Source organism: Cebus imitator, unplaced genomic scaffold (genome assembly GCF_001604975.1).
Source record: "Cebus imitator isolate Cc_AM_T3 unplaced genomic scaffold, Cebus_imitator-1.0 Scaffold42, whole genome shotgun sequence".
NCBI classification, from domain to species: Eukaryota; Metazoa; Chordata; class Mammalia; order Primates; family Cebidae; genus Cebus; species Cebus imitator.
Genome location: NW_016107357.1, coordinates 15,719,657 through 15,734,509, shown reverse-complemented (window position 1 = coordinate 15,734,509; position 14,853 = coordinate 15,719,657). Strand labels below are relative to the sequence as shown.

Genomic DNA, 14,853 nt, shown 5'->3' with positions numbered 1-14,853 from the left:
ATAGTTAACCATTTGCAGTTGCTTTTGTAAGCGTTGTTAAAATGCCCTATTAGTGTTCTTTTTATTACATATTACCTCTGCCTAAAGACCTATACTTCTGTTTTATTTTATAGAGTTAAATTGCATAAGAAAACTTGTTAATATAATTACTATACCATTCTGTTGAGCCGTTTATGTCAAATCTTAAATATGACTATGCTATAATATTTATGATTCTATCATTCTGTCGTTATTTTCTTAAGTATGAGGAATACCATTTTTGTCTCTCTGATGTAGATTTAACTGTTATATTAAGTAGAAATATGAAATGTTCATAGCATACTTAGGAATTTTATTTTTGAATAATATATGACTTATTTTTGTCGCACTTTATTATAGGTACGTGATTAAAAGCAATAAATTATGATCAGTTATTTTTATAAATCTTGTTTTAGATATTCAATCAGATTAAAATACATACAAACAGATTATATAAAATTCATAAAGTAGGTAAATATTGATAAAATTGTTTATGAAGTTTATAATTAATAATAACTAACACTGCTTTTCATCATGACTTGGTGTTTTTTCCTATTATTTCATCATACTTGTGTTTATTTAATTCAGGAGAGGAAATTCCTTTCCTAAGACAGTACAAATTTCTACTTTATATGTGAGTTTTTAAAAACCAAATAAGCTAATTATATGACCTACATTAACTTTTTTGTTTATAGAGAGGCAAGATATAAAATACATATTGTGCAACAATTATTAAGTGACTCTATTCAAAATAGAAAACAAAATATAGATCATTTTAACATTTTACTTAATGATTGGTTATTAGATTTTTATCTTATAATCTGTATACATATTTCAAAGAGTGGAGTTTTAAGTATTATGGTAATTTGATTTTACTTATGAAGTTATTTTTAAAATACCTTGATTCTGCATGCTATTTATTTTTAAATCTCTCAGACTGTGCCTTTTAGTTATATATTAACTATATGTTGATAATATTTATTTTTAAATTGGGTTTAAGAACCAAAAGCTGAATTGATATGGGCATATTAACCATTTCGGTAGTATGTCTGGTTGACTAACATTCTTTTTCGTTTTTATTACTACAAAATGATTTCTTACGTAATTTGCCAGTGCATCCGTACAAAAGTCATAAAGCTTTCTTTTTAGAATTCCTATTTTTCTCTGGTGAGAGCAAGTATGCTATGGTCTCTGAATGGTATCTTTTAGCTTTGTATGAATATTTTAAAACATTTTAAAAATCAAATATCTGTGTGATGGCTTCTTTCAGAAAGTTTCAGAAGGTTTGTATTAACAATTTGTCGTTACAATTTGTTTAGTGTTTTCTTCTCTGTTAAATTGTAAGCTCCTTGCAGGCAAGAGCTGTGTTTGTTGATTCATTGCTGAGTACCCAGTGCCTAGTGCAGACTCTGTTACACAGTAGGTACCTAAGAGGTGTTTGTCAAATTAATACATTACAGTCTTGGAGTCTCATATAATTTTTTATTCTACAGCTGGGCGTGGTGGCTCACGCCTGTTTTCCTAGCACTTTGGGAGGCCGAGGTAGGTGGATCACCTGAGGTCAGGAGTTTGAGACCAGCCTGGCCAACATGGGGAAACCCCATCACTACTAAAAGTACAAAAATTAGCTGGATGTAGTGGTGCACACCTGTAATCCCAGCTGCTCAGGAGGCTGAGGCATGAGAATTGCTTGAACCCAGGAGTCAGAGATTGCTGTGAGCCAGGATCTCGCTATTGCACTCCAGCCGGGGCAACAGAGCAGGATTCCATCTCAAAATAAATAAATAAATAAAATTCATTCTACTTAATTTTGTATAGGTCAGGGAACATACTAGATCTTCAGAAGTTAAATGAGTTTATCATGCATGTGTTCTTTTATGTTTGTTTTGTTAGTTGAATGTTAAGTGATCTCAATAGAGATATTCTTAGACAAGTCATGTATATACCTTCAAAATATTTTCCTTAGTACTTTAGATAAATATTCAATAAGATACTTATTTAGATTCCATCTGTAGAATTAATTCTATTGATTGTACTGATAACTGAATTGAAAATGTGTGGGCTAATTACTGTCTTAATTTTTCAACTCTTGTTTATTTTTAATATTTGTTTTAATACTTTTTGTTTGTTTCAATATTTCTTTTTTTAAATACTTTTTGTTTGTTTCAATATTTCTTTTTAAATGGAAGCATTTAGTAATTCTCTTTCCCTTGTGGCCTGCAAAATTAATTTATTTCCTGATATTGTGAAAAGGCCAATTATGATCTTCCAATTACGATTCCTAAAGGTTAAGACCAGTTAAAGCCAGGATAGTTCATATACAATCCAGTCTACCTGGATTTTCAGACATTTTCAGAAAACTCTATTGCTTGAATCTAAAGTTGCAAGACAATTTATTTTATTTCATGTTTTGTTATTGAAACAGAGTCTCGCTCTGTCACGCAGGCTGGAGTGCATTGGTACAGTCTTGGCACAGTGCATCCTCTGCCTTCTGGGTTCAAGTGATTCTCCTGCCTCAGCCTCTTGAGTAGGTAGGATTACAGGCATGCACCACCACGACCAGTTAATTTTTGTATTTTTGGTAGAGACAGGGTTTCACCATGTTGACCAGTCTGGTCTTGAACTCCTGACCTCAGTTGATCCGCCTGCTTCAGCCTCCCAGAGTGCTGGGATTACAGGTGTGAGCCACCACACCCAGCCACTTTAATTTATTTTTAGGCCAACCACTAACATTAAGTTTCTCTCCTAGTTTTCCAGCTATATTATCACTAAACATGATAGCTGAAGATAAAATGGACCTGCTATTCTTAGGGAAAAATCCAGCTATTTAGCAGTAAGGTGGTTTCTTGGGAGATGTTTTGCTCGTAATTGCTATTATAATATTAGCATTCGTCCTACACAGGAGAGACTCTATCAGAATGTGATCTCTAATATGTTGATTTCTTGTATGATACTTAAAGCAGAGTCATGAATATTGGAGAGACCCTGTACAGGGATGGCCAGTATAGCTGGGAGAAGAACACAGTATCAGTAGTGTTTGGGGATGTCTAAGATAAAGACTAGAAGCATTTTATTTCATTTTTCGAGACAGGGTCTCACTCTGTTGCCCAGGCTAGAGTGCAGTGGCACAATCACTGCAGTTGTTCACTGCAGCCTCAACCTTCCAGGCTCAATTAGTCCTCCCACCTCAGCCGTCAGTATAGCTGGGACTACAGGCGTGCACCACCATGCCCAGCTAATTTTTGTATTTTTTTGTAGAGACAGAGTTTCACCATGTTGTCCAGGCTGGTCTGGAAGCATTTTAAAACCAAAAGGTTTGTATTCAACTTACTTATTAAGATTATTGTATTCTGCCAGATGTGGTGGCTCATGCCTATAATTCCATCAGTTTGGGAGGCTGAGGTTGCCAAATCACTAGGGCCCAGGAGTTGGAGACCAGCCTGAGCAGCATAGTGAAACCCTCTCTCTACAAAATATAAAAGAATTACCTGGGTGTGGTGGTACGTGCCTGGAGTCCCAGCTATTCAGGAGTCTGAGGTGAGACAATTGATTAAGCCTGGGAGATCAGGTCTGCGGTGAGCCAGGATTGTGCTACTGCACTCCAGCCTGGGCAGCAGAGACTCTGTAGCAAAAGGAAAAAAAAAAAAGATTCTTGTATTCCTTAAGATTGTACTTTCAGGGATGAATAGATCTATCTTACTTGACATGGTACCTCAAGGAGAAATTGAGAAATATTTTATGGCTTCTATTTCCTAGCTGCAGTTTCACCCTTTGCCACTTCATTTCCAGTTATTTTATTTTACTTATTTATTTTTTTGAGACAGAATCTCACTGTGTCGCCCAGGCTGGAGTGCAGTGGTGCGATCTTGGCTTACTGCAACCTCTGCCTCCCTGGTTCAAAAGATTCTCCTTCCTCAGCCTCCCAAGTAGTTGGGACTACAGGGGTGCGCCACCACACCTGACTAATTGTTTTTGTATTTTTAGTAGAGACTGGGTTTGGCTATGTTGGCCAGGCTGGTCTTAACTCTTGACCTTGTGATCTACCCACCTTGGCCTCCCAAATTGCTGGGATGACAGGCTTGAGCCACCGCTCCCGGCCTATTTTAATTTTTTATGATACTCAAGGTGTGTGAACTTGAGTTAAAATTTTCCATTTTCTATCTGTATTGACTGTTTTCTTATCTATTATGTCTAAGGTAAATTTGGTGTTGTCTCCTTTTAATATATACTAAATATACTGTATTTTTAAATTACAATTCAAGGTGAGATTGAAAATAAATATATACTGTATTTTTTAAAGTCTAAATTTATATAGAAGAAGCAGGATTAACTGTAGCTTTGTTTTATAGTTATGAAATAAACTTTCTTCTTTCAAGTCTGTGCTTTCTTGGTAAGGAATGAGAAATCTTGACCCACTAATATTGCTTTCTTAAATTAATTGGCACCAATAATTTTGCCAGTCTGGTTCTTTCTTATATAATTTTAATGTCTGTAGCAAATGTGGGATTTTCGTGTAGAGTTTTTCCCCACATGAATTTTTTTTTTTTTTTTTTTGTTTTTTTTTTTTTTTTTTTTTTTTTTTTTTTTTTTTTGTTTTTTTTTTTTTTTGAGTTGGAGTCTTGCTCTGTCATCCAAGCTGTGGTGTGATGTCAGGTCACTGCACCCTCCACCTCCCAGGTCCAAGTGGTTCTTCTGCCTCAGCCTCCCAAGTAGCTGGGATTACAGGTGCACACCACCATGCCCAGCTAATTTTTATTTTTGGTAGAGACAGGGTTTTACCATGTTGGCCAGGCTGGTCTCGAACTTCTGGCCTCAGGTGACCTGCGTGCCTCAGCCTCCCAAAGTGGTGGGATTACAGGCATGAGCCACCATGCCCGGCCTCCCCACATGAATTTGTGGTTTTTGTTTTTTTTTCCTATTATTTGAAATTATCCTATAGAGAAAATAGAAGGAATACTTAGGTAATACTCTAACGACTCTAACGGGTAATTGCATATACAGAAGGAACATTTATTTTTAAAAAACAGTGATGACCATCTTTATTTTTCTTGTAAGATGGATCAGACAATGAAAATGCTATTTAAAATCTTAATAGGTTTTGAAATACTTGTCTGCCAATATCTTTGTATCAGTGGTCTCAGCCTGTATTTGGTAAGGCCATTGGTAATTTGAAAAAGCTTCCTCAACCAAAATTCTCATATGTTCTGTTTACCTTTTCCTCCTCTTCACAGTCACTGGTCTCTTACTCTTCACTATGCTTACTCCAGAGGCCTGGAATGCCCTCTGCCATTATTTTAGTTATAGAATCTTTTATCAGGCAGTCAATTTCCTCGTCTTCTCTAATTCTCCACAGGCGTGGTTTTTGGCAAGCACTCTAATTCACTTTATTTGTTTATTTATTTACTTTTCTGTTTTTTAAAAATTTTTTCGTTTACTTCTCTAATTCACTTTCATTGTTGGAATTTCTTAACTTGTGAAATAAAGTCACTGATAAATTTTTAAGATATGCTCTCGTTCTAAAAGTTATTAGTTTTGATAACAGTAACAATATTGTATAACTGTATTTTATACAAGGAGAGCCTAACTGGCCAGGTAAAGAAAAATCCAAAAAACTTAGTGTCAAACCGAGGGAATACTTGAATAAACGAAAAAAAGCACTAAGAAAGTAGAATAGAAAGAAGCTAAGTAACAAAAGTTATAATATTAGTTAATACTTACAGATCTGTAAGTTAGATCTATAACTATAATAATGTAATATTATACATCATGTTTCCTGTTAGAATAATATATTATTACTCTATAGGAATTTTTTTAAGGAATTTCTTAAACCATACAGAATATTCCATTAGTTAAAATTAATTAATATTAAAATTAAACAGAATAGAAAGTCCATACTGTTTAATTATTACTGTTTAAATATCTTAGAACTATTTATATAGTTTGTTTCATCTAATTGCAGAATTTATGTTTTTGTGTGTGTCCTGCTTGCTCCAACACACTTTTGACATCTAAATTTACAACTTAAACATTTTTCTGGCAACCAGTCCTCTTGTACCATCCTTCTTTTATAATTGAGTAGGTGAGAACATGATTACCATATAGTATTTACAGAGGGTAGGTGGTGGGCCCCAGCCTGTACCATACCAACCATCTATCATTTTATTATTTACGTGTATGTTCTTCCCACCTTGTTCTTAAGAGAATTTAAGCAACATGCATTATCTCTGAGTAATAAAGGAATCTTTCTTTATCACAGTGTAATGCTTTACCCATGAGGCAATAACTGTTTTTCCTTGTTTGATGTGTTTGGTGATCCATGTGAAATATACAAATGTACAATATTATGTATGTATTCATAAATTGAAAACTAGTATTTTACTATAATTCAAATATAATTGATAGCAAAATCCAGCTTGAATTGAGTCGGTTTTTTTATTGATAGTAAAAAATGTCTGGTATAAGACTAGCTACAGAACAGATAGCCTTTGGTTAAGAAAGGTAAAACATGATTATATCTTGGTTTAGCTTATATTAATGTTATGTGCAGCCATCATGAACTGACTTCAGTTTATCTCATAAAAATTTAGAAAGCTGATTTTGTTTTCAAAAGAAAGTTGATATCTTGACTTCTTTTCATGACTATTCTAATAGAGCAAATTCTAGCAATTCACATTGAAATTTACAGAGGATGGAGGTGTTTTCATTTTTCACCATACCCCCAATTTTGAAAGGAAGTAAATTGCTTTTTTTTTTTTTGAGGCGGAGTTTCACTCATGTTACCCAGGCTAGAGTGCAATGGCACGATCTCGGCTCACCGCAACCTCCGCCTCCTGGGTTCAGGCAATTCTCCTGCCTCAGCCTCCTGAGTAGCCGGGATTACAGGCACACACCACCATGCCCAGCTAATTTTTTGTATTTTTAGTAGAGACGGGGTTTCACCATGTTGACCAGGATGGTCTCGATCTCTTGACCTCGTGATCCACCCGCCTCGGCCTCCCAAAGTGCTGGGATTGCAGGCTTGAGCCACCGCGCCCGGCCCAAAAAATTCTTAATAGGGAAAAGCTTACAACAACAACAAAACCGAAAAAAGGAAATGAGAGGTAACTGACCATGCAAAGAAAAAAAGAAAAAGAACAAAAAAAAATATATAAAATCCTTCAAAAGATCAAAATAAGAAAGGTTTTATGTCCACCTACAAGAACAGAGTGGTACAAAAACCCACAGAAAATAGAGCTCTTAAAAAAAATTAAAACTAGTTTAAATCAAAAATTAAAATGTTCATTGAAAAATTAAACATTACAGCAAAAAAGTCAACAAAAGGATTAAAAGACAAAGCAGACAGAATTTCAAAGAAATTAGAGGAAAAAGACACAAATAAATAAAAAGCAAGAAATTAAAAGGTGAGCATATTAGAGCATATTACAGAAGGTACAATATCAAATAATGGCTGGCCAAAGAAAGATAACAGCCAAGTGCAGTGTCATGCACCTGTAACTCCAGCTACTCAGCTAACTTGGAGGCTGAGGCAGGAGGACTGCTTGAGCCCAGAAGTGTGAGAACAGGGCTGAACATAGTGAAACCCTGCTGCAATTAAAGAAAAAATCTGGGAAGGCAGGACAGTGGCCCATGCCTGTAATCCTAGCACTTCGGGAAGCTCTGAGACAGGAAGATTGCTTGAGCTCAGGAGATTGAGACCAGCCTGAGCAACATAGTGACACCTCATCTCAAAAATAATAATACTTTATTTGTTAAAATAATAATAATTAATTAAAAATTAAAAAGAGAACAGTAAAGTGCAGGAGGGGAAATAATCAACGAAATCATTCAAGAAAATTGCCTAGAATAGAAAGACACAAGATGCAAGTTCTAAAGAGTCTGGCAAGTACACATCACAGGGGATGAAAACATATCCACACAAGGCCAAAGAAAGAGAACAGTCAAGTGTACTATGGATATAACTGTTCCTTGCTTTGGCCTTGTGTAGATGTATTTCAGAGTGAAATGTTAAGACATTAAAAACAAAGATTCAAGATTCCTAGCCAGGCATGGTGACTCATGCCTATAATCCCAGCACTTTGGGGGGCTAAAGTGGGTGGATCACTTGAGGTCAGGAGTTCGAGACCAGCCTGGCCAACATGGCAAAACCCCATCTCTACTAAAAATACAAAAATTAGCCAGGTGTGGTGCCAGGTACCTATAATCCCAGCTACTGGGGGGACTGAGGCAGGAGAATTACTTGAACCTAGGAGGCAGAGGTTGCAGTGAGCCGAGATTGTGCCACTGCACTCCAGCCTGGGCAACAGAGTGAGGCTCCAGCTCACGAAAAGAAAAGAAAAGAAGAAAAGAAAAAGAAAAGAAAAGAAAAGAAAAGAAAAGAAAAGAAAAGAAAAGAAAAGAGAAAAGAAAAAAAAAGAAAAGAAAAGAAAAGAAAAGAAAAGAAAAGAGAAAAGAAAAAAAAAGAAAAGAAAAGAAAAGAAAAGAAAAGAAAAGGGAGCCGGGCGTGGTGGCTCAAGCCTGTAATCCCAGCACTTTGGGAGGCCGAGGCGGGTGGATCACGAGGTCAGGAGATCGAGACCATCCCGGTCAACANTTGACCTCGTGATCCACCCGCCTCGGTCTCCCAGAATGCTGGGATTACAGGCGTGAGCCACCGCGCCCGGCCGTAAATTGCTTTCTTAAGCCTTATACAATTCTTGGTATTAATAGGAAAGATAAAAGTACTGCAAATACATAGATAGATTTTATATATTTATATATAGATAAGATAGATTTCTATACCAAATAATAGATAGACAGTACCAAGTATAAGTACCAAAAGGAGTGTGTTTAGTAGAAGAATACTTGCTTTAAAGCTTTTCAAAGTACTTATCTTATATTTGTACTTAACCTGTATTTACCATATGTTTCCACCAAAAAAACATACGTGGTATGTACCATTTTTAAAAAATTATTTTTAAATTGTAGTCTTATTTTGTACAGATATAACTAAACCTTAGGTTGAGAATGAGTTGATGAGGGCCACATAACTAGTAAGCAGGGATTATGTTAAGTCTGCCCTAAAGCTCATTCCATTCCCTCTTATTCTTATTATGACCCTCAGCATATTCCAGCATACAAACAGAATCCCTTGCATGGGGATGAATCCTCAGCTTCTCTGTAGCCAGTAGTTTGTTCGAGCAGAATAACTGCCCAGGAGTTTGCTGCAGATACTTTCCATTTCCAGGCCTGCGCTAGACTAAGAATATAATTTATTAGTCAAGTAATGACTCAAGTCATTTACTTCTTGATTTGGGAACTTTGTTACTTTTTTTTTTTAATGCTTCTAACAATGAGGACATTTAAATTTAAAAGCTCATTTTCAGGTGTTCATGTTCTAGAATTAAAAATGTCAGTGAGTTTTCTGTTTTCTATGAGAAATGTGTGTAAGTTTGAACAAAAAAAGAGAATGTCAATTCATTTTTAATGTTTACTTCTAGCTGTCATACTTCTTGAATGAAGAATGAATAAATTGTCATTTTTTCTTTTGCTTTAAACAAATAGTTTTATTGCAGTTAATAGTAACTTACACCATATGAAATTGTGAAGACTATCAGCATTGAATCAAGAGGCCATCACAGCTGTCAACCCAGCTGTCTGTATATGTAGGAAGCATTTCAGAATACTGCAAATCTTTGCAGAGTAATAGTTTTCTAGTATTTTATGAGCAAGCATTTTTTTTCTAGTTGATTTTTCATTGTCCATATAATAGGGTACTTTTCTATTACACAATGCCATTTAAAACTGAAGCTGTTATCTTAGCTTCCTGATGTGTCTAGAGAAAAATTGCCTACCTGCTGCTTAAGAACAAAACAAAGTAAAAAAAAATGTAGAAAATACTGCGATTTATCCTAATACTTCTGTACGGATTCAGTTTCTCTTTGTTGTAGCAGAGTAAGCAGTGCTAGTTGAGGAATCATGAGACGATGCTCTCTAGCCTGGCTCAGCCAGTAACTAACTCTATATCCATGGGCAAGTTATTACATCCCTCTCTTTGGGCCTTGGTAGCTTACTCTTCAGGAAGCTCGGATGATTTCCAAGGTCATTTACCTTCTAAAATGTTATGATTCTATATATGAGTTTCTCTTTAATATGGCATAGGTTATTTCTGTGGTGTATATTATACATATTTATATTAATTTCCTTTAATTTTAGATACGATGAATGGATTAAAGCAGATAAAATAGTAAGACCTGCTGATAAAAATGTGCCAAAGATAAAACATCGCAAGAAAATAAAGGTAAGTGCTTGTTTTTACTATACACTATTATCTCTTAGAAAGAAGTTTTCTGGCCAGGCGTGGTGGCTCATGCCTGTAATTCCAGCACTTTTAGGAGGCTGAGGCGGGTAGATCATGAGGTCAGGAGTTCAAGACCAGCCTGACCAACATGGTGAAACCCTGCCTGTACTAAAAATACAAAAATTAGCTGGGTGTAGTAGCACATGCCTGTAGTTCCAGCTACTCAGACTGAGGCAGGAGAATTGCTTGAACCTAGGAGGCAGAGGATGGAGTGAGCCAAGATTGTGCCACTGCACTCCAGCCTGGGCAAGAGGGCGAGACTCTGTCTCAAAAAAAAAAATTTTCCTCCTAATGATGCAATTAAATGTCTCTTAGTCTTAGTGTTACACTTTCTTGAAATAGCACATTTTTCAAATGCTAGATTTGTATATAATTAATTTTGTCAGGTTAGGGAAAGCATTTTAAGAAACAATACTGAATAACTTTTGAGACTTTTTCAGTCCCAATGTTATATAAAGCCACTCAACCAGATTTTATTTATCCGTTTCTACCCTTTCCCTTCCCCTTTGGTTCCCAACCAGGAGCCATAAGGCAGTATGGCTTGGAGACATAGATTATAATAGCTGTAAACCATTACAAGGAAGAAAAGGCTGTCTGGCAACTCCTTTTTCTCTTCATCTTTATCTGATTATAGTTAGTGGCTTAGAATATATTCACAAAATTTTTTTTTTAATTGAGATGGCGTCTCACTCTGTCACCCAGGCTGGAGTACAGTGGTGCAATCTCGGCTCACTGCAACCTCTGCCTCCCAGTTCAAGTGATTCTCATGCCTCAGACTCCCGAGTAGCTGGGATTACAAGCATGTACCACCACACCTGGCTAATTTTGTATTTTTAGTAGAGATGAGGTTTTACCACGTTGGCCAGGCTGATCTTGAACTCCTGACCTTAGGTGATCCGCCGGCTCAGCCTCCCAAAGTGCTCTGATGATAGGCATGAGCCACTGCGCCCAGCCCCGCAGGATCCTATTAACCATACAAATACCATGTGGATTTACTTATGAGCTCATATGGAAAATTAATGTTACTTTTATGTATGATAGAGTTACTTTTATTCATTCTATGACTAAATTTTTCTAAATGTTTGATTAGCAAGTAAACAATTAACTAGGCCTTAAAATTTTTTTGTCTTCTTAATGGCTGTTATATACTTTAAATAGTACATGTAATTGAGGTGCTTAGTAGTTCTTTTGATATTCAGTCTTCATATTCAAAGTGCATTTCCATTTCTGCTAAGTGAATTTCCATTTCTGCTAAATGATTCCTTAGTGGTCCCAGATAATGAAAGCTTCCCCCTAAAGTGGTCATTCTTTTTTTACTATAAAATTGGGTCTATGTTTTAAAATTTTCAGTGTGGCAACCCACTACATCTCAAGACTTCTCAAACACCTTTTCATTTTCCTCCTTTACAGGAATGTATGAAAATTATGCTGCATTTAGTATTGTTTTTAGGCACTGAAAGAGTTCTGTTTGGGGTAGCAGGACTAAAAATGCCAATGTCTTTACACAAAGCAGGTTTTAGAATAGCATTTGTAAGGTGGAGGTTGGGGTGGGAACACTAATATTAGACTATTACTTAAGGAGCTCTTTCTGGGTATTTGTCTCTATTCAGTTCTTGATCCCTCTGCCTATATATTAAAACTCCTGGTTATGAGGGAAGAGGCATGTAAATTTTGAAAAGGCTTCCTAGGTAATATTTTGATATTGTACATCCCCCTTTCACTGTATTTCATCTTACTCTGGGGGTTACTATTGTTGAGGCTGCCCTCTGATACCCATTAAAAGCCATATTTGAACTTGAACTTGGGTAGACTATTTTTGCCTTCAGCATGCATGGTAGATTATGACTTGGGATAAATTATGAAGTAGTGAAAAAGCTAGCAATAGCAGGAAAATTGAAACAATACAAATCATTGATTGGCTGTGGTAGTCTACTTTCACATTCCTTTTCAGTGTGTTCTGAGAATTAATCTCAGATCTCTTAGGCAATTGATCTCACTCTTGAACACATTTCAGAATCACTTGGAGGACTACTTAAAACTCAGATTGCTTGGTCCGATCCTGGGTGTTTCTGATTCAGTAGATCTGAGTTTGTTTCAAGGAGTTTCCATTTTTAAGAAGTTCCCAAGAGATGCTAATATTATGGGGCCAGGGACCACACTTGGAGAACCACTACCCTTAGCCATCTATTATATGTAAGAAATTAACTTATCTTCTATGCATCTGGAATGATACTAGATATATATCATCCTTAGGAGAATCACTGTCACTCAAAATTGATAGTGTTTACTGCTAACTCATCCTTCAGAGAGCAAGCTTATTTTTCCTATAAATCAAAATAATCCCCCCCGCCTTCCCGAGATGGAGTCTCACTCTGTTGATCAGGCTGGAGTGCAGTGGTGCAATCTTGGTTCATTACAACCTCCGCCTCCCAGGTTCAAGCGATTTTTGTGCCACAGCCTCCTGGGTAGCTGGGATTATAGGCATCCACCATCATGCCCAGCTAATTTTTTTGTATTTTTAGTAGAGATGGGTTTTGCCCTGTTGGTCAGGCTGGTCTCGATCTCCAGACCTCAGGTGATTCACCCGCCTGGGCCTCCCAAAGTGTTGGGATTACAGGCATGAGCCACTGTGCCCAGCCAAATCAAAATATTTTTTAAGAGTAGTTTCCAGGAAATACATCAACCTCTGCTCATCTATTTTTAAACAAATAATTTGAGAAAATTTCTCAATTTTTCCTAAAACATTAATATGTCACTGAGGTAGGAAGGTGCCCCCTGACTTGACTTTACAAAAGTACTTGGAATTTTGTCATTCCCAACCCACATATAATGAGAAAGTTAGAGATTTTAAAATGACCAGGTTGAAATTGTTTCTTTTTTTAGTTAGTATTTAATTTAAACCTGTTGTGATTTTAATTCCGAAGAATTTGTAACACCAATTGTTGGCAAGTTGTAATAGGTTTGCTAGTCCTAATCCCTTATCAGATTGCTAATTTGATTCCCACTATTAAAGTATAAATACAAAACCTTTTTGCTCATCCTATAGTATTTTGTTAAGTAGTTTTAAAAATCTTTGGCTGTTTTGAGGGGCTTCTTAAATTCTTTCTTTTTATGTTAAATATTTAACAGCATATTCTGTAACTTCGAGTTAAAAATGGATATTAACATTGTTTCTAATAAATGCCTCATGATAAATTTGTTTGACACAAGATACTTTTTTTCCCTAACCTAGAATAAATTAGACAAAGAAAAAGACAAAGATGAAAAATACTCTCCAAAAAACTGTAAACTTCGGCGCTTGTCCAAACCACCCTTTCAGACAAATCCATCTCCTGAAATGGTATCGAAACTGGATCTTGCTGATGCCAAAAACTCTGATACTGCTCATATTAAATCCATAGAAATTACTTCGATCCTTAATGGACTTCAAGGTAAACCTAACAGTCATTCTGTTGCATGCAAGTATTTTATTTTAGTTTATATGAGTCAGATCCTATAAAGGTAATTCAGTGACATCACCGACTACTATTTTTTTGATCAGAATTTTGTTTGCTCTATTATTACAGGTTGTGTATCTCTTAACTAAAATTCCTGGACCCAGAAATGTTTTGGATTTCAGATTTTTTTTTTTTTTTTTGATTTTGTAATATTTGCATTAAACTTACCCATTCCACAAGGCAAATCTGAAAATTCTAAATCTGAAATGTTCCAGTGAGCATTTCCTTTGAGAATCATGTCAGCACTTAAAAAGTTTCAGATTTTGGAGTCTTTTGGATTTTGGATTTTGGATGTTTAAACTGTACTTGAAATAAATTCAGCTATTGATTGAGGCCTGGAAATTTTTGTTATTAGTAGATCCAAGGGCACTATAAAATTTTGGTTAACATTTAATACTCAGCTTTTAGTAGTATTACCTTTTTTTTGGTACCTCCTTTCTGTTGCAGTGTAAAGCACAGTTTGTGTTATATAACATCAGACCATAAAATTATACTGGCAAGTTATTGTAAAGGACACCAAACTTTGTTTGCCCTGATTATGACTATTATGATCTCTCTTTTTTGAGACAGGATCTCACTCTGTAACCTAGGTTGGAGTGCAGTGGTGCAATCTCAGCTCACTTCATCCTCAACCTCCCGGGCTCTAAAGATCCTCACATCTCAGCCTCCCAAGGAGCTAGGTCTATAGGCACGTGCCATCATGCCTGGCTGGTATTTATATTTTTTCTAGAGACAGGGTTTCACCCTGTTGACCAGGCTGGTCTTCAGCTGCTGAGCTCAAGCAGTCTGCCTGTCTTAGCCTCCCAGAGCGCTAGCATTACAGAGAAGAGCCACTGCACCTGGACGTGACCTCTTATGATGGTATTATTGCTTAGTATTTAAGACAGAAGGAAGTGTAGATAATAAAAGCAATGAGGATCGAAGGGGGAGAATTTTGAAATCTGACTGGCAGGGAAAGGAACATATCTGATTTATGAGATAAAAGAATGTATCTCCATATAT

The 14,853-nt window shown here is 36.1% G+C and overlaps 1 protein-coding gene across 7 annotated transcripts in view; it reads left to right on the top strand.

Moving 5' to 3' along the window:
• The window catches only part of ARID4B (AT-rich interaction domain 4B), a 178,010-nt gene that overhangs the window by 131,807 nt on the left and 31,350 nt on the right, over window positions 1-14,853 (top strand). For all 7 annotated transcript variants that reach the window (XR_001824541.2, XM_037737795.1, XM_017526574.2 and 4 more), the window contains 2 exons: window positions 10,210-10,294; window positions 13,587-13,785. Coding sequence is in view for 6 of the 7 variants with exons in the window: in XM_037737795.1 (XP_037593723.1) it covers window positions 10,210-10,294; window positions 13,587-13,785 (284 nt within the window). In the remaining variant the exon portion in view is untranslated. The remainder of the gene's footprint in view (window positions 1-10,209; window positions 10,295-13,586; window positions 13,786-14,853) is intronic.